Below are 21,987 nucleotides of genomic sequence, written 5' to 3' on the forward strand. Positions count from 1 at the left end.
ATATTTTGTTATCCTAATCTTTGCTTCCCCTACCCACAATTGTCTTTCCCTTTGTGTTTTATTCCATCCTTGTCTCTAGAGATCAGAATGATTATGCTTGCTAAGTAAGTAACCACTACTTTTTTTTTTTTTTTTTTTTTTTTTTTTTTTTTGCGGTACGCGGGCCTGTCACTGTTATGGCCTCTCCCGCTGCGGAGCACAGGCTCCGGACGCGCAGGCCCAGCGGCCATGGCTTACGGGCCTAGCCGCTCCGCGGCACGTGGGATCCTCCCGGACCGGGGCACGAACCCGCGTCCCCTGCATCGGCAGGCGGACTCTCAACCACTGCGCCACCAGGGAAGCCCCCCACTACTTTTTCTGATATCCGGACTTTGTCTTCTTCAGCTTCCATAACAACATGCTTGGGGTTAGGCTGTGTCTCCATTCAGGCTGCTATAACAAAATCCCATAAACAGAGTGGCTTATTAACAACAGAAATTTATTTCTCACAGTTCTGGAGGCTGGAAATCCAAGTTCAGGGTGCCAGCATGGTCAAATTCCAGCGAGGACCTTCTTCCGGGTTGCAGACTGCCATTTTATTGTTATATCCTCAAATGGCAAGAGAGCTCTCTGGGGTCCCTTTTATAAGGGCACTAATTCCATTTATGAGAGCTCCACCTCATGACCAAGTTACTCCCCCAAAGCCCCACTTCCAAATACAATCACAGTGAAGGTTATGATTTCAACTTATGAATTTGGGAGGATACATTCAGTCCATTGCAGGCTCCCTGGGCCCTGACCAGAGGCCATGAAACCCCTCAATTCAATCAAGCAAACCTGCATCAAGGAAACAGGTTTCATAACTTGTTAGGTGACCTACATTCCAGGGTTTTTTCCCTCTTTGAAACAACTTTGTTTTACTATCAGTCATTTCAGGCACAATAAAGGAGAAGAGCAGCCTGAATGTAAAATTTGTTTCTTTGTTTTAAAGACAAAGAATTCCCTCCTTCTCCTTTTCTTTTTCCCACAGTATGTGAACCTGGCTCTTTCCCTTGGGTTCAGTACAAATAAATGGAGCTGCTGAGGGAACAGTGTAAGCAAGTTGATTTTTGTAGTTACAGGCTGTTCCACATAACCCATTTACAAGGTCAGTAGGGACCACAGCTTACCAAAACAAAGAAGTATGTAATTTTAAGTGAGGAACTCTTGATCGATCAGAAACAAGCAAAGACCTTCCAGGGTTTCTAAATGGTTTATATTCCTGACTATATTGTGAACAAAATATGCTGGAGAGTAAGGAAAAAAGAACACAGACTAGAGGATCAAAATATTAAAGTGCTACAAAAATAGAGTTCTATGAGTACAGCCCATGTCTGTTAGAGCTCTGTGCCAGCCTCTTTCCTTCACTGTGTCTTACAACTGAATGTGATCATTACAGGTTTGAATGATTTGGGGAAATAAACATGTAATTAAAGTTGTAGACATAAAAGTGGTTTCATATTAATGTTTTTGGAGAGAAGACAGTGGTTAAGAAATGGGAGCCTTAAAACCAGACTCCTGAGGAGAGGGGTGAGGATCCCAGAGAGGAAGGCTGGACTACAGGCAGCATGGGCTGGCATGTGCCTTTAGATAAGTTACTTAACCCCACAAACCTCAATTTCCTCTTCTGTAAAATGGAGGTAACAGTAGTTTCTACCTCATAGAGTTATTGTGGAGAGTAAACAAGTGAAAGCATGTAAACTCTTCTGTCTGGGGGTGAAATCCCAGAGTGGTGACACTGGTACTAGAGGTGGAGATGCTGGGGTGGAAGGGTGGGTAGTAAAGGAGTTGGGGGCTTTTATAATCCAAGAAATAAAAGGACTGGAAAAGAAGGCATTGATTGGGAGTGGAGGGGCTAGGAGGTAACCCTTTTATAGCCCTGAAAGCCTGAACTGGGAGGAGAAGCCAAGCTGGGCTTTGGGGCTTTGGTTGGCTGTGAGGAGAGGATTGATCCAGAAGCCAGGGAATGAATCAAGCTCTGAGATTAAAAAAAAAAAAAAAAAAAAAATTCCTTTTTATGCCAGAACTAAAGAACTAAGAGAAATGTCCTGACTTAGATCAGTGTGGAAGTAGGGGCAATGGTAAATGTTTAACAACCAGCTGAGAGTGCAGGTGAGAGCCTAATGTGTACTATTCACCAATTTCCATGGTGGAAATACATCCATCATTGTTGATTTCAAGCTACCAACGTGATATCCAGCTGGCTCACAAAATTCCTAAAAATCTAACAGTTGGCTCTAGCAGGCTCTAACACGCCAATGAGTAGGAGGACTAGAACAAAAGAATCATAAAGGGTTCAGATTAGGGAGCAGCCCACTGACTTGTAGCAGGAGAAACAGACACTGGAAAAGACCAAATGCTTTCAGCCAAATTAAACTAACTTCCTGAGTAAAACGAGACTGTTTTCATCTCTAAATTTCCTAACTGTGTATAATTTATGCAGTGATATTCCCTCGTATTGAGGTACTATTGGACTAATTAGGTAGGAAAAAACAAATACTTAGTGTACTTGAAAATGGCTGGTTCTGTGTCCTGGGAGGAGGGGGAGGGGCAGTTAAAGACGTACCAGGAAAAGTGAAATGGGAAAGATTATCCTGAGATTCACAGTCTCTAACTAAATCCCCCACCATCTCAGCTGCTGGCAAGAAGTTATAGTCACAGGGAAAGACGACTCTCAGGCCCTTCCACTTTGGTCTGCCTGGGTGCTTTTTAGGTACATGATAAATAAAAGTATTAAATAAGCTATAAATAGAAAAGATTTCCGGACTCCAGGATATGGTCTACTTACTGGAATAATAATGTAGATGATTGAGGAATGTGAGTAGCTCTTTTTAATTTTCTTCAAGAGTATTTTACCTGTCTATCCTAAAGGGATAGGGGAGGAGAATCAAGGGAATGGTTATTAATTACAGGAGAGATTAGAAAGAGCTTAGGGTAAGAAGGATTGGCTGTAGAATATAAAGAGGGAATACAGGGGAAACACAACCTACTCAGTTGCTTCATTTGGTCACTGTGAGGAAACGATCCCCAAATATTGTATTTTTAGGGACTATAAGGCAGATGAGAACAAACCAAGTGATATCTCAGTGGAAAAAAGATGTGAAATTTCAGAGATGAAAGCCGGTCCTCGCTGGTAATCTCCTAGAATGGAGCTCACATTTCACCTAAAGAGTCTTGATGGAAGAGAAGGCCAAAATACTGCTCCAGTCATGGGGGAGGAGAACTTCGAAAGAGTGTGTAAGCAAGTTATAAAGGTTGCAAATATTTGCAGAAAAAGAGCAATAAATGAAAGTTAAAGGATCTAAGGATTTTTCCCATAAGAGAAAATAACATATTACCTAGAAGATAATGTCCTGCTCTTCTGTATTTACAAGACGAAGAAGAAGAAGAGGAAGAGGAAGAGGAAGAAGAGGAAGAGGAAGAAGGAGAAGGAGAAGGAGAAGGAGAAGGAGAAGGAGAAGGAGAAGAAGAAGAAGAAGAAGAAGAAAACTGCTTGAAAATATACACGTTTTTAAATGCTTGTCATAAAGAAGGTGGCTGACTCTAACTGCAATAAGGAGTCCTAGCTGCCCTTTGGCGGTCTTGAAAGTAGGACAAATTCCCTTTTTTCTTGTCATGTTAGCCTGCCTTAAGAAAAATTCAACAAGTGGCTTTTCTAGGACATCCTTTCCTTGTGAACTAGAGCCAGTAGCAGGCTAATGTAGGGCCAAGAAGTAAAAGAGGCAACTGCCATAGTAGGCGTTTGTTCTGGGTTCCACCTCTTGTGGTTCAAGGTAAATTATTTCAAGTCTCAGGACCTTATTTCCCACAGTTCCAAATAAATACACTTGTTAAAAACTTATTTTTGAAAACTCTTTCAAGGAACTATTGGAATAGAAAATATTTTGTTCTAAATTGCTATATGAGCACAAAATATCCCCATGCCATTATTATTTGTAACATGTAATTTGTAACTGGACCAAGATAAATTCTTCAGTATTACTGGAATCCTAGCATAGCAATCAGAAGTTAGACTGAAAAAAACCTAAGGTTTGGTTATATCTATATTCTTTTCTCTTTACTAATGTTGTGGACATCCTATATGCAGTGATTTAAAGCCCAAGCTCTGCGTGCCTAGAGCCTGTGCTCCGCAACAAGAGAAGCCACCGCAATGAGAAGCCCACACACCGCAACGAAGAGTAGCCCCCGCTCGCCGCAACTGGAGAAAGTACGCACGCAGCAAGGAAGACCCAACGCAGCCAAAAATAAATAAATAAAATAAATAAATAAAATTTAAAGCCCAAGCTCCCCTGGGCCAGAGTAGATATGCAACACTTCTTTCCCTAAAGCATTGTAAGACTCCAACAAAAGCCCCATGTATAAGTATGTATCTAATGTACTGGTAATTCTTAGAAGACCCGGACTGAATGAAGCATGTTTTTGACTTTGCTCATTTTTGTACAGCTCACATGTACAGCAGAAGTCTCAAGTCACAGTATTACAGAATATTAGGGCTGGAAGAGGCCTTAGAGATGACCCTGTCCATTCTCCTCATATTGCACACACAAAGCCTGGGGTCCAAGGAGGAGAAATGCCTGTCCAAAGTTATATTGCCAAAAATGGCAGAGCACTGGCTCTGTTACTAACTCAACATGTTTGTGGTGAATTCTGAAAACTGTCAACTAGAAAGTAAGCCTCTCCTCACTTAGTAATTTTTAGACCCATAAAGACCTGTTTACGTAGAGGTTAAAGTTTTAACTGTCCACCCAGGAAAAAGATTCCCCACCCCCCCCAAAAAAAAACCTAGCAGGGGGAAGAAAACTTAAATATGGATCCCAATGTTTAAAATGATTTTTAAATTAATTAATTAATTAATTTATGGCTGCGTTGGGTCTTCGTTGCTGTACGTGGGCTTTCTCTAGTTGTGGTGAGCGCGGGCTGCTCTTCGTTGGGGTGCGTGGGCTTCTCATTGCGGTGGCTTCCCTTGTTGCAGAGCACAGGCTCTATGTGCGTGGGCTTCAGTAGTTGTGGCACGAGGGCTCAGTAGTTGTGGCTGGCGGGCTCTAGAGTGCAGGCTCAGTAGTTGTGGCGCATGGGCTTGGTTGCTCCGCGGCATGTGGGATCTTCCCGGACCAGGGCTCGAACCCGTGTCCTCTGCATTGGCAGGCGGATTCTTGACCACTGCACCACCAGGGAAGTCCTTAAAATGATTTTAAAATGCAAGAGGATGAATAGTCATCTCTAATTTTGTCTACCACCACCACCTTAGTACCACTTAGTCCTTTACTACGTGTATGTATTCCGTATTATGTATCTCATTTAGCCCTCACAACTGTGTATCCACCTATGAATTATATATTATCCCCATTTTATAAGGGAGGAGATTTAGAGACATTAAGAAATTTGCTCAAGGACCCACAGTTAGAAAACAAAACCAAAAAAAGCCAGAATCCAAACTGAAGTAATCAGGACTGCAAAGCCCTTAAACATAGTGTGTTTCCTCAGGGGCAATTTGCTTGAATATGAGGAGGTAGGGAGTTAGAGGAAGAAAAATAAAGTACTTCGTTAATGAGTCATATGAAAACAGAATCTAAAACTAAAATGCCGGGCTTCCCTGGTGGCACAGTGGTTGAGAGTCCGCCTGCCGATGCAGGTGACGCGGGTTTATGCCCCGGTCTGGGAAGATCCCACATGCCGCGGAGTGGCTAGGCCCGTGAGCCATGGTCGCTGAGCCTGCGCGGCCGGAGCCTGTACTCCGCAATGGGAGAGGCCACAACAGTGAGAGGCCCGCATACCGCAAAAAATAAATAACTAAATAATAAATAAATAAATAAAATAAAATGCCTATTATTTGAAAATTACCACACTGAACTATTCCCATCCAGGTTACTAGTGACTTCTTTTTCTTTTTTTTTTTTTCACACACACACTGTATTTTATTTTCACAAGAGATAAATAAACTGACACCAAGCATTGTAAATGGATGACCACAACAAAAGCAACAAGGATTGCAATTACCAAACACGAAACACACTCATACTATGTCATAATATTGATATTCAGTCCAGTAATCCTCCACTGTAACAGCTCCTTTACTTTGCAGTGAAAATTGATTTGTGTATTTTTGCCTCTGAGTCCTTGTGGGATTTTTTTTCAAACAGAAGGTCACAAAAGTTATAATCATCATCATCAGTTCACTCAATCCCATGTAATTAATTTTTTTTTCAATTTAGCACTTTTATGAATTCATCAGTTTTCCATTAGAGTTCTGAAAATGCTTATTCATTCAGTTCATTAGTATAGTCAGTTTCCAGAAACCTGTACTTGTCAGAGTCTTTTCCATGAATTCCTTGAAGATGAAACTCTTTTATAGGAACATTTTTGCAAAAGCATCAGAGTACACCCAGAACTGTCTGTAAATTACTAGTGACTTCTATGTGCCTAAATCCAGTGGTCATTTCTGAGTTCTCTTGCTTGGCCTATTGGTAGCATATGACACTGCTGATCACTCCTTGCTTGCTTTCCAGTACCTCACACTCTCAGGTTTCCTCCTAACTCATTGGCTGTTCCTTCTCAGTGTCCTTCATGGTGTCTGCTTCCTCTCCCAGAACTCAATCCTTGGTCCTCTTCTCTCCTATTTCTACAGTCATTCCCTTAGTGATCTTGCCCCATGTCATAACTTTAGGATGGAACTTAGAAGTATATCTCTACCCAGATCTCTCTCCCTTGAGATCCAGACTTTCATATCTAGCTATATCCTGGGCGTCTCCACCTCTACGTGGACATCAACATCTGGACTTAACATGACCAAAGACAAACCACTCATGTCATCCCCCTCCAAGCCTACCCCATTCCCAACATTTTGCATCTGTTGATGGCAAAACCATCTTACTCAACCAGGCTAAAATCCTGGAGTAATCCTTTGCTTCTCTTTCCCTCACATGTGAGCCTTCAGGAAATCTTTCTGGCCCTATCTTCAGAATGTAGCCAGCTCTAACCACTCTTCGCCACTTCCTCTGCTACCACTCTGGTCTGAGTCCCCATCATCTCTCAGAAGGATTACTGCAGTGAGTTATCATCCTGCTTCTACCTGTGCCCTCCTATAATCTATTCTCAACACAACACCAGAGGGATATTAAAAAAAAAAAGAAGGTAGTCAGGTCATGTCCCTACAATGTTTTGAACCCTACATAGGCTCCCCGTGTCAGGGTTAAAACCACAGGACTTTGTAGTGGTTTACATGAAGCTACAAGATCTGGCTCCCATTGCCTCTCCAACCCTCATCTCCTACTATTCATCTCTTCCAGCCAAGCTGGCATCCCTGCTCTTCCTTCCAGGAACACTCTTGCCTGGGGGCCTTTGGTGCAGCTGCTCCATGTTCTGGGGCCACTCTTCTCCCAGGTAGCTACTTTGGCTAGCCCCTCAGGACCTTCAAGTCTTTGTTCAAATCTCACTTATCATTAAGGCTAAACTTGACCATCTTGTTTACATAGCAACCTCCTCCCACATTCTCCCTTCCCAACACTCTCATTCCACTTTACTTTGCACTGTTTTTCTATAGCACTCGTCACCTTCTAACAAATTATATAGTTTACTTATTATGTTCATTGTTTATCTTTCTTCCCTATCCTCCTCTAGAACATTCACTCCATGAGGCAGAGATCTGTCAGTTTTGTTCACAAACTTTTTTCCAAGCACCTAGAAACTGTGCTAAATATATATTTGTGGAATGAATTAAAAAGTTGGAAAGCACTAATTAGACTAAAATATCTAGCAACAGACTAAGATGCTAGTTATTCCAGATTTCAGAATATCCTGCCACACAATAGGTGCTCAGTGAGCACTTGATGAATGAACTATGTACTGTAATTTGAAAAGGAATCTCTGCACATATTTCCACAGCCTCCGTTTTGTGTGGATGAGTTGGAGTGTATCTTGACTTCTGCCTATTCAGTATCCAAAACCTATTTTGCCTTTTTCTTCTTCAGGAAAAAGCCCTGTAACATATTCTACTATTCAGTCACTTTTGTTATCTTCCTCTCTTTTCTTTCTTTCTTTTTAATTGAAGTATAGTTGATTTACAATGTTGTGTTTCAGGTGTACAGCAAAGTGATTCAGTTATACATACATATACATCTAATTTTTTTTTTTTCAGATTCTTTTCCCTTACCAGGGAATTCTCTCCAACAGTCTGTAAACGCCCTTGCCTGGAAGCAATTGGGTAGTTCTGGTCTTTCGAGCACCAGCCATCTGTTGTTGCTTAGCCCTTGTAATAAATCTACCTGTGCTCCAAACTCCCATGTTCTAGTTTGTTTGGCCTCAGTGTGCCTGGGACACAGGAACTTGGGTTCCATAACAAGAGTGGTATATTTAGGATGAGGTAGTACAAGGTAGTGAGGGCCCAAGGGCCAAGAGCCCCACCACTCCAGCTGTGTGATCTTCAACTAGTTTAATTCCTCTAAGCCCTAGTTTCCTCATCTGTAAAATGGGGATAACTCACAGGGTTTGTCCAATGGATGAAATGTGATTAATATAGTCTGAAAAACAAGCAACTCTGAATAGTACGCAATCGAAGAATAAAAGCTAATATTATAATGAACTGAAAAACAAAACAACAACAAACCTGCTTTTGCACCAAGTGGAAGGAGGTTGCTGTTAGGAACCACAAGGTTCATTTAAAAGAAGGTAGGTAAAAAAAAAAAAAAAAAAAAAAAAAAAAAAAAAAAAGAAGGTAGGTAAATAAATAAATGAATGAATGAATAAATAAATAAATAAAAAGGTAGGAAAATGAATAAAGAAAAGCAACAAAAAAAGGTGATTAGTGCTCGCTTCGGCAGCACATATACTAAAATTGGAACGATACAGAGAAGATTAGCATGGCCCCTGCGCAAGGATGACACGCAAATTCGTGAAGCGTTCCATATTTTTATAACAAGAAAAATTTTAAAAAAAAATGGTGAGAAAAAGGGCTTCGGGCCGGTTCATGGTAATTAGGACCTGGAATGGGGAGCCAGCCCTTCTCTTGGAAGTCCCTCAGCTGCGAGGGGAGCGGGCGCCGGAGCTCCGCGTAGGCCGGGCCCGCTGGGGAGCTGTTTTGCCGGGCCGCCCCTCCAGGGTCCGGGGTCTGGGGCCCCGGGGTCGGAGCAGGCAGCGGGAGGAGCCACGCTCCTGGGGCTCCCGCCGGGGCTCCCTTTAACTCGGTGCCTTTTTTCGCTTAGGCGTTGCCCCCTGACGCCTCCCGCACCTACTGAGGACTGCGCAGACGCTTCGCCTCCCTTCTCCTTCCAGTCACCGTGTCCACCCTCCTTCCCACCCCACCGGCCCGTTCTCCTGCCCCAGGATGCCCCCTCCCCTTCCGGGTTCTTCTGGCTTGTTCCGTAGAGTTCGTTTCGAACTTTTGAACCTACCAATCAGCGCCACGCGCCCCTCCTCTCTCCGCGGGCAGGGTAAAATCGGGCATCCGGCCGGGGACCTTGGGCTCGGAGGCGGGGCCGCGGAGGCCAGGGCGGGTCCGGTGCCCGCCCTTCCGACACGTGGCCAGGAGTATATAGGATCCCTCGGGGCCGCCTTCCCTCTCACTATTTCTCCCCCGGACTCCTTGGTAGTCTGTCAGTGGGAGAGCTTCGTGGACGTTCCCTCGCCTCCTCCAGCCCCGCAGAACCCTACAAGTCTCAGTCATGGTGAGTGGGGTCCCCGGGTGGTGGCGTTGGGGGGAGAGTGCGGAGTCCGAAGGGGCGTCGGGACCCCAGTCCACGTGGGGCCACGTTCCGGACGCCTCCAGGCAAACAGGCTTCTGGTGGCCTTGCGGAAAGCCGAGTTCACCCGGGAGACCCCTCTACCGGCTCGAAGACACGGCCTGGGCACTGCCCTCGGTGGAAGTGGAAAGCCCATTTATTTGATCCTAGATAGAGGGCACCCATCCCCCCCAGGGCCCGCTACCGCCCCAGGAAGGCCAGGGAGCCTTCACACTGGCTCCCAATGACTTATGAAACCTGAAAATCCCTCCCATTTCCCCCAATGATCTCACTTTCGCACTGGAGCATCTCGTGTGCTGGAGCATCTCGTGTGCTCCCGCATGGTAGGCGTTGCCTTTCCAGCGCCCTATGACTCGCTGCTGAGTCATCTGTGGCCAGACTCTGGCGAGAGCTTTCAATTGCACCATCCTCACCTGTTGTCGGGCTCTGGGGAGCGCTTCCGTTCGCACCCATCCTCACCTGTGGCCGGGCCGGGGTGGGGTGCGGTGGGGGGAGCGCTTCCGTTCGCACCAATCCACCTGGAGGGATGTAGGCAGGCTCCTCCTTTGAAGGGAATTACTGTCACGTTGTTTAATCCTGCATTTCTCGTGTTAATTTAGTGGGGTGTTTATAGCTGAAGCTTTCTACTTACAGGTTTAAAAAAAAAAAAGTCCATAAAGAGAGATTTTCTTATAAAGTCACAGAGTAAACTAGTACTGACAAAGTATTCTCAGTTTTAAAGAAACTTCAAATTACACACAACTTGAGTATTTTCTATATAGCTTCCAGAGGTATTGGAAACAAGTATCTGAGGAAATATCTGTTGGAAGTCTACCTAAAGTAGGCCGTGTGTATCAGATGTTTCAAAATAATATCTTTTTAAAAAGCAATGCAGTGAATAAATAGTTACCTCTTTAGGGATTACCACAGTTATCAAACGTATGTATGACTGTAACAACTTGCTTGAGTGCTTTTTACCAGGCAAGACCAAAAAGATACTGGTAAAAACATGTTTCAGAAAGTAGTGGGGTAAAACAACTATACCCCAATAAAAAAGAAGAAGAAAAAAAAAAAAGAACGTAAGAAGTGGGACTGTTTAAAGGGCAGGAGAGCAGCGGTAGCAGCAGACCTATTTAGGCATATACTGGTTAGATTAATAGTTTTTTTGTTTTTAAACAAGGGACAGGGGCTGCTTATCCAGTTAAGGCTAGACTAAATGATTCCATCACCGGTGTCTCACTTCATCTCCCGAGTGGCCAGGGGAGAGTGGAGGGCAAGCAGTGGCCACAGTCTAAACCATACCGTTGCACAATGAAAGAAACTCAGAAGGCTTCAGTAGAAGTGCTTCATTAGAATGACAGGATCATCTCAGATACTTTATCTCCCTGGGGCCTGGGGCTGTCATGGACAGATCTCTGGTTCTCTCCTTTCTAGGGCTGTGGAATGTCCAAAGTCCAGTTAAAGGTAAACATGATGCAGTTTTAAATAGTCATGGGTTCATTAGAACAAACAACTCCCCTTTCTCCCACGGCCCTAGAGCTGGGCAAGTAGAGGCAGGTAACAGTGAACTTGCTGATGAGGCCAGCAGACCATGATTGTTTTATGGGGGGTGTAGGTGAGAAGGAGGGGACCATAAATCAAAGATTGTGAGTGATTGGGGGTTTTATCTTGGGTTATGAAGCTAGGCCCTTTGAGATCTTAGGTGGTGTTGAATTTTCTTTAACTAGATTCCTATTAGCAGTTTTTAAAAACTTGAAACCCTCTTATTTGGAGAGAATGTAATGGGAGATATTTGGTGTTGATATGTGAAAGACCTCTGTCTCCAAAACCGCTAATCTGATTTATGATGGAAATACAATAAAAATCCTTTTTTTGTTTTTTCTCTTAAGTCTGTGGGTGTAGATTCTGTGTTCACTGCCTTATTTTACTAAGCAGAAATGAGTTTGGTAACATCCTAACATCGTTACAATTGTGAAATTTTAAGACTTTTCCCCCACGTTGCCAGAGATATATGTACATTCTACTAGAAGACAGCTAATTTCTTAAACTATTAATAAAGTCTTGGTGACACTTCTAGCTTTTATTACCATGTGTCTCCGTCCCCCTCCCACCTTCCCCACCACTCTCCCCTCAAGATGCATTGATAGTGAAGGAAAATGTTTTTCCTTAAGATTAAATTCTTCCACAGGGTTAAAAGGCTGCCTCTGACCACAGTTTTTAAAATACAGGTAACTGCTGCTTATCTGGTGTTTTCTCCACGAGTCATATGGCTGTAGTTTGCTGGTTTAAGCTGGTTTTAAAGGGAGAGGCGGAAGCTCTTCTCTTTAAAGAATAGGATTAAAGAGGGACCAGAATGAGCTCTAGTTACACAGTCATACGGAGAATGAATCAGCTGGAAGGAGGAATTTTGCATGCCTTTAAGGAATCAGAAGGCATATTTCCCAGGAGTTGGGGAAAATCTATTGCTAGAGCAGCTTGTATCATTCTGAAGGTAGAAACCTGACCTTGAACATCTAATGTGGCTACAAAGCGAAGGTCTGGTCTCTGGTCTTGCCTAGTAGTTCATTAACATATCTGTGGTTTTCCAAAGCATTTTCTCTGAGTTAGGCTGTTGCTTGTGAAATAGTCCCTGGGCAGGAGTGGCCTCCAGAAAGGTGCTGATCTCTTCTGAAGGTTAATAGTCATTTACAGTGAATCATTACTAAATGTCCCATCTGATGTGTCATGTTCTGACATTTCCTTTCTTCCTCTCACAGCGTGAGTGCATCTCCATCCACGTTGGCCAGGCTGGTGTCCAGATCGGCAATGCCTGCTGGGAGCTCTACTGCCTGGAACACGGCATCCAGCCTAATGGCCAGATGCCAAGTGACAAGACTATTGGGGGAGGAGATGACTCCTTCAACACCTTCTTCAGTGAGACAGGCGCTGGCAAACATGTGCCCAGGGCAGTGTTTGTAGACCTGGAACCCACGGTCATTGGTGAGTTGACCTCAGTAACCCCAATGAGATCCCGGGGGTCCGGAACAGGAGGTGTATCCTGGGGGCTCCACTGATGCCCTGGGGTCAAGCAGACTTGTGCAGGTTGTTACTGATGGGTGGCTGCTTCATTTTCCTTTTCCAGATGAAGTTCGCACTGGCACCTACCGCCAGCTCTTCCACCCCGAGCAGCTCATCACAGGCAAGGAAGATGCTGCCAATAACTATGCCCGAGGTCACTACACCATTGGCAAGGAGGTCATTGACCTCGTCTTGGACCGAGTTCGGAAACTGGTAAACACAGTACTTTATTTAAAGTAGATGAGAGTTTTCTCTTACAGTTTTGAGAGACCAAACTGCAAGAATCACTCTTTGCACACTAAAATGAACTTTACACTGCCCACTAAATAACTGGACTTCTGAACCAGATGGTCCTGAGCTATGGGACAACTATGTGGGGTGGGGATAGTCTTCTTTTGCCTCTTTCTGTGTCTTACAAGGCAGATTTGGGCAATTGCTCATTCAGTGAGGGCAGTTTACCTGAAGTCAAGGTGAGTACCAGGACACCTTAACCGTTTTACTGACATTTAAGACCATTAAATATCCTTGTTCATATTAATCAGGCAGCTTCCCAGCTTCAGGCCGAGACATCCCTTTTTAGGTCATCCTAGTCACAGTGAGTAGGTGGCTGACTGACATGTAACTCGTTGATCAAATTCATAAAAATTGGACTGCTGACATGTCATTACAGAAAGTTCACAGCAAAAGAAGCCAGTGTAACACTGACTAGAAATAGCTGACACTGGAAAATTCCATCAACACTGAAAGTGGAGTCAATGGAGCTCCCTTGTTACAGAAGCAAGTATGAGTCATTGGAACTTTGAAAGTATTAAGATAATAATCACAAAAAAGCAGTACCCTCGTTTTTCTACTAGAGATCAGGGCAGTGTGGACTGGCCCTGTGGCAGAAAAATCTAAGGCAACTATTCACATCGGTAAAGTTGCTAAGTGTTCTGTTCGCATCATTTTAATTAAGAGTCTGGCAATCAGATGACTCTGCTCCTTAGGCATGTGGGCAGCTTGTAAGTAATTAAAAATCAAGAATGAAGGCCTGGGTGGAATAGCTTGTCGGGAAAGTCACATTATGCTAAGCCCAGCAACAACTGGTCTATTTTGAAAAGAATGGCCTTACATCATTCATGGCTTCATACTTTTTCAGATGTTTATCATCGTCTTCCCAGCAGAACTGGGCTAATGGTTCCTATGTTTGCAAATCAAGCTTCAGCTACAAGTACTGACTTGGAAATCAGGACCTGCCTTTAGGGACAGGTAAACGTAGTAAAAGCCATTGAGGGTTCTGGAGTGAAGTTCATTAACTACCAAAACAATTGCATTTGTCCTTGGTGTTATTACTGTGTCCACATGAGGCTTAATGGGTGAAATTGGTAGACTAGGGCCTGCCCTGGCATTGATCTCATTCAGAGTATGGACCCACAGGAGAAGTGAACTGGGGGCTCAGTAGAGAATGTCCACAAATCTCTGGGCACCTTGAGAAGTGAAGATTGTCAACAGAATACTTTGTTTGAAATGGACAAAATCATCCTTTCATACAATAGTCAGAATAGCTCAGTTAAGTGGCGGAAAGCCCCAATGACACAGGAACATGGAATTGTGACAGTAAATGGCCTTTCCCAGAATGAATAGACTTTCTGATAACGAGTGCTTGCTGTGCTGAGCACTGTTCCGGATACTCATTTAATTCCCAACAACCCGAAGTAGGTTACTATTCTCCTCATTTAATAAATGAGAAAACTGAGATTAAGAAATGAATTTGGTCAAAGTCACACGGCAAGGAATGGGTAGAGCCAGATCCAGACCCGGCCTTACTCCAGCACCAGGGCATTGGATCTTGGCTATTCTGTTGTGTTCCAGCTCAGAAGGCAGCTGCCGAAATCTGTCAGACATCCATTGTACGGGGCTGGTGGTCCCAGGCCTGCTGTTGGTAGCTCTCCAACTGATAAGAGGTTGCCTTTGTTCTGCGGTCACAGCAAGGGCACCAGAGGTTGCCCTCCCAGTCACCAAAACTTGAGCCCTGCATCCATTTCAGACCTCATGATTCCTCTGCCTGCAGAAGTGAAAACAATTCATTTAAAATAGCCTTTTAACAGATCCCCTCCCTCCAGCTCCCAAGAGTTGATTGTGAAAAGTTTCTCTGAATCACTTAGCACTTAGAAGCTCTTTAGGACTGCTTTCTTAGCAGTATTGTTCAGAAGATTTTTTTAAAGATCTCAGTCGATGTGATTATGGAATTCAAAGAAGTCATTGCACCTTTCACCAAGGCTAAAATTAAAACTCCTTTCTTTCTTAGGCTGACCAGTGCACAGGCCTTCAGGGCTTCTTGGTTTTCCGCAGCTTTGGTGGGGGAACTGGTTCTGGGTTCACCTCCCTGCTGATGGAACGTCTCTCTGTCGATTATGGCAAGAAGTCCAAGCTGGAGTTCTCCGTTTACCCAGCCCCTCAGATTTCCACAGCTGTAGTTGAGCCCTACAACTCCATCCTCACCACCCACACCACCCTGGAGCACTCTGATTGTGCCTTCATGGTAGACAACGAGGCCATCTATGACATCTGTCGTAGAAACCTCGACATTGAGCGCCCATCATACACGAATCTTAACCGCCTTATGAGCCAGATTGTGTCCTCCATCACCGCTTCCCTGCGATTTGATGGAGCCCTGAATGTTGATCTGACAGAATTCCAGACCAACCTGGTGCCCTATCCCCGCATCCACTTCCCTCTGGCCACATATGCCCCTGTCATCTCTGCTGAGAAAGCCTACCATGAACAGCTTTCCGTAGCAGAGATCACCAATGCTTGCTTTGAGCCAGCCAACCAGATGGTGAAATGCGACCCTCGCCATGGTAAATACATGGCTTGCTGCCTGTTGTACCGTGGCGATGTGGTTCCCAAAGATGTCAATGCTGCCATTGCCACCATCAAGACCAAGCGTACCATCCAGTTTGTGGACTGGTGCCCCACTGGCTTCAAGGTTGGCATTAATTACCAGCCTCCCACTGTGGTACCTGGTGGAGACCTGGCCAAAGTACAGCGAGCTGTGTGCATGCTGAGCAACACCACAGCCATCGCTGAGGCCTGGGCTCGCCTGGACCACAAGTTTGACCTGATGTATGCCAAGCGTGCCTTTGTTCACTGGTACGTGGGTGAGGGCATGGAGGAAGGAGAGTTTTCTGAGGCCCGTGAGGACATGGCTGCCCTTGAGAAGGATTATGAGGAGGTTGGAGCTGATAGTGTTGAGGGAGAAGAGGAGGATGAAGAATATTAACCTGTCTGCTGTAATTTTACACTCTTGTCTTGGGACTGTCTTATTTGTGTTCTGTGGAGCTGCCCATTATGGCCCTATCTTGTCAATAAAAGTGATATTTCTGTTTTCAGTGTCAAGCTGTATCATAGTAAATATTTGCTCTGCTTATTCAAGGCCAGTGTGGGATGCAGGAGGCTGGCAGTTTCCATCTTATCATTTGCTCAGTGTTTCAAGTGGCTTCTGTGTACTGTGCCAAGGGGTTTGTCTATTTCACTCAGACCTGAATTGATGACTGGTTATAAAATCATTTTGTGAGGCAGCGGGCTCACGTTTGGCCAGTGTTTTTCAAACTTCAATGTGGATGTGAATCTCCTGCAGATCTGAATCTGTAGGTCTGAGGTGAAGCTTCAGATACTGCCTTTATTCTGTTTTTTTTTTTTTTAAAGCTCCCAGGTGTTCTTGGTCGGCTGAGACCATATGTGGAGTATCACGGGGGTAGGTAACATAGCTAATAAATGGTGGAGCCAAAATTCAAGTCACCAGCCAGGCTGCCAGAACTATTGCCGTCATTATTCATAAAATATTGGAGTCATATGGGAAGGGCTTGGAATTGTGCTGATTTATCCCATACTTAGCCAAAACCTACAATGGCAGATAAGATTGTGCTTTAAGAAGTTACTGCTTGGGGACTTACCTGGTGGTCCAGTGGCTAAGACTCCGTGCTCCCAACACAGGGGGCATGGGTTCGATCCCTGGTCAGGGAACTAGATCCCACATGCCACAACTAAGAGTTCGAATGCCACAATTTAAGATCCCAAGTGCTGCAGTGAAGACCTGGCACAGCTAAATAAATAAGTAGAAGTTACTGCTTGGAGAAAGTGGAGCAGGCCGAGACACAAAATTACAATAGTCTCGGGTTGTTATGGTGTTGGTCCTTGACCCAGTGTGTGTTATTGGAAATATTTGAAGTAGGGGAATAATAAGGAAAACTGAAGGAATGTGTGTGTAAGGAAGGTTGGAGAGGAGAGCTCCCTAATTCGGACCCTCTTCTGAGAACCTGTTGGAAGCAGTGTGGTTCTTGAGCAGGGGCAGGAGGCAACTGTGAGAAGATGAGGGTGGGGGAAGAATGCACATGAAAGTGTGGGTGGGTGGCTGGAGAGCTTGGTGACGTGCTCAGGGACTAGTGATGTGGCCTTATAAGGTTGAACCAAGCAATGAAAAATGACAAGGATGATCAGAGGGCCAGGTCATGCCGAAGGGAGGAGCCAGCTTTGGTGCTTAGGTGCTGGCCTGAGAGGGGAGGCCAAACAAGTGGCAGGAGCTGGGGGTGGGTGCAGATCCGTTCACCTGAGCTTATTCCAATGGTGCTCTGTTACCATCTTTCTTTTCCTCCTGGTGTTTTCACCCCTTACCCATTGCTCACCTCTGCATCCTTCGTCTTTAAGGAGAGCATTTTATTTTTTTAAATATTTATTTATTCGGTTGCACTAGGTCTTAGTTGGGGCAGGTGGGCTCCTTAGCTGTGGCATGCGAACTCTTAGTTGCGGCATGCATGTGGGATCTAGTTCCCTGACCAGGGGTCAAATCCAGGCCCCCCTGCATTGGGAGCGCGGTGTCCTATCCACTGTGCCAAGGAGAGCATTTTTTTTTTTTTTTTTTGGTGGTACGCGGGCCTCTCACTGTCGCGGCCTCTCCCGTTGCGGAGCACAGGCTCCGGGCGCGCAAGCCCAGCGGCCATGTCTCACGGGCCCAGCCGCTCCGCGGCACGCGGGACCCTCCCAGACCGGGGCACGAACCCGTGTCCCCTGCATCGGCAGGCGGACTCTCAACCACTGCGCCACCAGGGAAGCCCCAAGGAGAGCATTTTAAAAATGAACATTCTGGGGCTTCCCTGGTGGCGCAGTGGTTAAGAATCCGCCTGCCAATGGAGGGGACACGGGTTCGATCCCTGGTCCGGAAAGATCCCACATGCTGTGGAGCAACTAAGCCCGTGCGCCACAACTACTGGGCCTGCGCTCTAGAGCCCATGCTCCGCAACAAGAGAAGCCACTGGAATGAGAAACCCGCGCACTGCAATGAAGAGTAGCCCCCGCTCTCCACAACTAGGGAAAGCCTGCGCACAGCAACGAAGACCCAACGCAGCCAAAAATAAACAAATAAATAAATAAAATGCACATTCTGGGAATTCCCTGGCAGTCCAGTGGTTAGGACTTGGCGCTTTCACTGCCAAGGGCCAGGGTTCAATCCCTGGTTGGGGAACAAAGATCCAGGAAGCCATGTAGCACACCAAAAAAAAAAAAAAATTCTGTCTTGGAGCACAGCACAGCTTCCAGCCTGCGCTGTTTCAGCTTTGGGCTTGGAAGGGTCTCGCAGCATTCATCATGAGAGCAACGGTGGTCTTATGCCCCGCAGGGCGAGGCCCAGCCCAGCCCCATCCTTGAGTACAGAGTCAGCTATTGCTACTCAAAATGATGGGCTACATTCCTTCTACAGCCTGAGCATGGGAGTTCTGGGGTGAAAATGAACCTTGGAGTGGCTGGTCACCCCAGCTGTACTCAGAGACCTTCCCAACCCGGGGTATCTGCTGATTGCCACAGTGCGAGCTCTGGAGGGAAGAGGATATTCGGGTGTGAGAAGGAGCAGATTAAGTCATCCAGCTTCAGCTGGGCATGATACCCCACAATACCTGAAAGGTCCGTTCTCTGAGCCCGCATGTACCAAGCTGGGTGCCCCGAAGTGGGATTCAGGCCTTGCCAATTATCATCCCTCAGCCTTCAGAACAGGCTGGTGGAAACTAAAGAGCCTGAAGCCCCTGGGCCAGTCACCCGTGGCCAGTAGCGAGCCCCTCCAGTGACCTCTGTAAGCCTGACAGGTGAATTATCTTCTGCCAGGATGTGAAAAGGGTTGGAAACCTTTAAGCAGCCTCTACGGTGTCGGGGGGAAAGAAGGTGAAAGAAGAGTTTAGCTGAGAAAAAATATTCCGGTAGAACAGAGCCTGGAGAATTGAAGGAGCAAAGGGCCAGAGGTTGAGGAGGGATCTGTCCTTGCAGTGAGGATTTCTCTCCCTCCTGTGCTGGCGAGAGAGTGAATAGAAGTTAGCCTGCAGCAAGAACAAACATACCCCAAGGTCTAGGTCACTGCTTTGTGGATGACAATCATCTGATCTGCCCTTGAGCACAAATGGAAAGTCTGGGCTCAGAACTGCAGCCATTGCTGAGGCCACTGAGGCTTGATGGGGATAAATGGAGAAAGCCTAAGAGGGTGCAGCTCCCAGACTGGCCAGGGCCCCAGATTCTGGCTGTGCTTATACGCTGCCAGATCCGTGGAGCAATCTGCTTCCACCCCACGGAGGCTGCCCACCCTGGGCGAGGCCAGTGGACACCCCAGCAGAGCTGTGGTTCAAGTTGGGGTGAGGAGGAGAGAATGGCTGCGAGGACCAGTGTGCTGGCTTGTCTACCTGTCATCCCAGGTGTTTGGGAGGCAGCCGGCAGATGTCTCTGCTCCCACGGGAATCTGTCAAACAGCCCGCTATCAGGCCAGAGGTGGCCAGGTGGGGTAGAGCTTAGAGAGAGCCTGTCTTCAGGCCTCTAACTTCTGGAAGGTGCGTGGCAGCCCTGCCTGGGGTTGTGGGACGGAGGGGAGGAGGCTCTGTCAGGGTGGCAGGAAGACCCTTTCACGTCTTGGGTGTTTCATGATCTTCACAGCACCTGTGAGGTGACGTCATCACACCCCTCTCCACAGCTGAGGAAATCAAACCTTGGAGCGATGAAGCATCTAGCTTAAAGCTACTGAGCGAGTGGCCGAACTGAAATCTGGGCCCGGAGCTCTGACTCCAAAGCAGCACCCCACTCTGCTGGGCAGCCTCCGAGCACCCCGAGGGGAAGCCGTCACCGTGCCCGGCAGCCTTTCCAGTTCTCAGGGAGAAGGGACATGGAGGCCAGCCCTCGGGTGGAGCTCTAGGTAGAACCACCGTTGGAGAAAGGAGATCTCGTTCTGCTATTGTCAGATCGCCTCCCAGGAGCCCCATTCCTGGGACCAGGCGGCAGCACACTGATCCAGAGGGGCAAAGTCAGCTGGTCGCCCCTGTCCAGGCGGCAGCTTCCTAGTGAGGGGGCCTTCATTTCAGGCCTCCTGATCTCAGGGAATCAATTCTCAGATCGTAGAGATACGGAGTCTGTCCTTGGTGGGTAGCTGCTACCCCCTGGCTGGACTCGTGCAGACAGGACAGCTCTCACCTGGAGCGTTGCTCGCCTAAGCGCTGGGGCCAGGATGGTCAGCTTCTTTCCACCCAGGCCACAAGGTGAAGCTGGCAGAGATGACCCAGGCAGATGGCTCCTGCAGCCCACTGCCATGGCCCATCATTTTGAGTAGCAATAGTCACAGGGCAGCAGAAGGTGAAGGGAAAATACACCCAGTGTGTTAGGGTGGGGAAGGTTCCCATCTTCAGCCCCGTGAAGAAAGAAAGTCCCCTTTGCTGACATCTTATTAGCCTGTCGTCACTGCCCCATTCATTGCAAGAGACTGGTGTCTCTGAGTTTGTCAGCCCTGATCAGGTTCTGGAAAAACTGTTCTTTCCTCCTCTGAGGGTCCCTCTGATTCTGCAGCAGGAGAAAACTATTCAGGAGCAGAGTCTTACAGAACTAGAGACATGTCTTCTTTAGTCATAATACAGGAAATGCTTTTGACCACTGGTCTCCCCACCAGAAGACTTCTTTTTCTCTCTCTTATATAAAAGAGAACAGAATATAAAGCATTCCTAATTACATGAGAATTTTGTCTACATTCACAAATTAGTTTAATTCATTGGGGAGGTGGGTATAAGTACAATCTCATTGCTGTCACACTTCATCCCCTTCCCCCGCTCCACTCTGTTCTTATTAAATATTTCATTTGGCTCACTGGAGATGTCTAGCCCAACAGTAAACTAATACTGAAGTGTCTTTGACAAAGGTAATCATGGCCAATTATACTATTATAACAATTATTGCAGTTTTTAAGTTTAATTCATTCATTATTTTTGAAGAACCTGTTTGGTGCAAGTCACTGTGCTGGGTTCTATAGGGAATATATTTAGCTTTTTTGTCCCCATCAGTTTTTAGAGACAGATCGCATAGGCACAATCCTAATTCAAGGCAGTATATGCCGCATGTCAGAAGAGGTGGGCAACTGTGGCAGCCACTATCGCATATCTACGCCTAAAGCCATTCCCGGCTGGTGGTTTTATTTGCCAACACACCCTCTGGGCCTCTCCACCACCAGGGCAAATCTTAGTCTAAGCTCATCAAGGTAATTCCAGTTCTCTTGCCTGGGACTGGTTAAGGAAGCAGCAGGTGATGCAATTATGCAAATGAGAGGGGAGGTAAAGTCTTCTGGATGGGGGTTGATGGGAAGATATTCTTGGAAGAATTTCCTTGCTCTTAAAAAGGAACACAGCGGGGCTTCCCTGATGGCACAGTGGTTAAGAATCCGCCTGCCAATGTAGGGGTCACTGGTTAGAGCCCTGGTCCGGGAAGATCCCACATGCCGCAGAGCAGCTGAGCTTGTGTGCCACAACTACTGAGCCTGAACTCTAGAGCCCGTGAGCCACAACTACTGAGTCCACGTGCCACAACTACTGAAGCCCGTGTGCCTAGAGCCTGTGCTCCGAAACAAGAGAAGCCACCACAATGAGAAGCCCGCGCACCGCAATGAAGAGTAGCCCCGGCTCGGGGCAGCTAGAGAAAGCCCGTGTGCAGCAATGAGGACCCAATGCAGCCAGAAGTAAATAAATAAATTTATTTATTTTAAAAAAAAGGAACACGGGGCACTTCCCTGGTAGTCCAGTGGGTAAGACTTCTCGCTCCCAATGCAGGGGGCCTGGCTTTGATCCCTGGTCAGGGAACTAGATCCTGCATGCATGCCGCAACTAAAAGATCCCGTGTGCAGCAACTAAGACCAAGTGCAGCCTAAATAAATACA

At 46.3% G+C, this 21,987-nt stretch overlaps 1 protein-coding gene, 1 long non-coding RNA gene and 1 other non-coding gene across 3 annotated transcripts in view; 2 read left to right on the forward strand and 1 right to left on the reverse strand.

Annotated features, from left to right (window-relative positions):
• Positions 1-9,561, reverse strand: part of LOC132433653 (uncharacterized) — a 31,268-nt gene extending 21,707 nt beyond the window's left edge. The window contains exon 1 of the long non-coding RNA XR_009521190.2: positions 9,405-9,561. This is a non-coding gene — a long non-coding RNA (uncharacterized lncRNA). The remainder of the gene's footprint in view (positions 1-9,404) is intronic.
• LOC132434647 (U6 spliceosomal RNA) lies at positions 8,819-8,925 on the forward strand. Its single transcript, XR_009521365.1, has one exon. It is a non-coding gene; the product is annotated as a U6 spliceosomal RNA (small nuclear RNA).
• Positions 9,548-16,185, forward strand: LOC132433651 (tubulin alpha-1C chain-like). Its single transcript, XM_060024715.1, has 4 exons — positions 9,548-9,677; positions 12,488-12,710; positions 12,853-13,001; positions 15,076-16,185. The coding sequence occupies exons 1-4, from the start codon at positions 9,675-9,677 to the stop codon at positions 16,048-16,050; spliced, it is 1,350 nt and encodes a 449-aa protein (XP_059880698.1). The 5' UTR covers positions 9,548-9,674; the 3' UTR covers positions 16,051-16,185.
• Positions 16,186-21,987: the final 5,802 nt, after the last annotated feature.

The sequence above is a fragment of the Delphinus delphis genome, chromosome 11 (assembly GCF_949987515.2).
Source record: "Delphinus delphis chromosome 11, mDelDel1.2, whole genome shotgun sequence".
In the NCBI taxonomy this organism is placed as follows: Eukaryota; Metazoa; Chordata; class Mammalia; order Artiodactyla; family Delphinidae; genus Delphinus; species Delphinus delphis.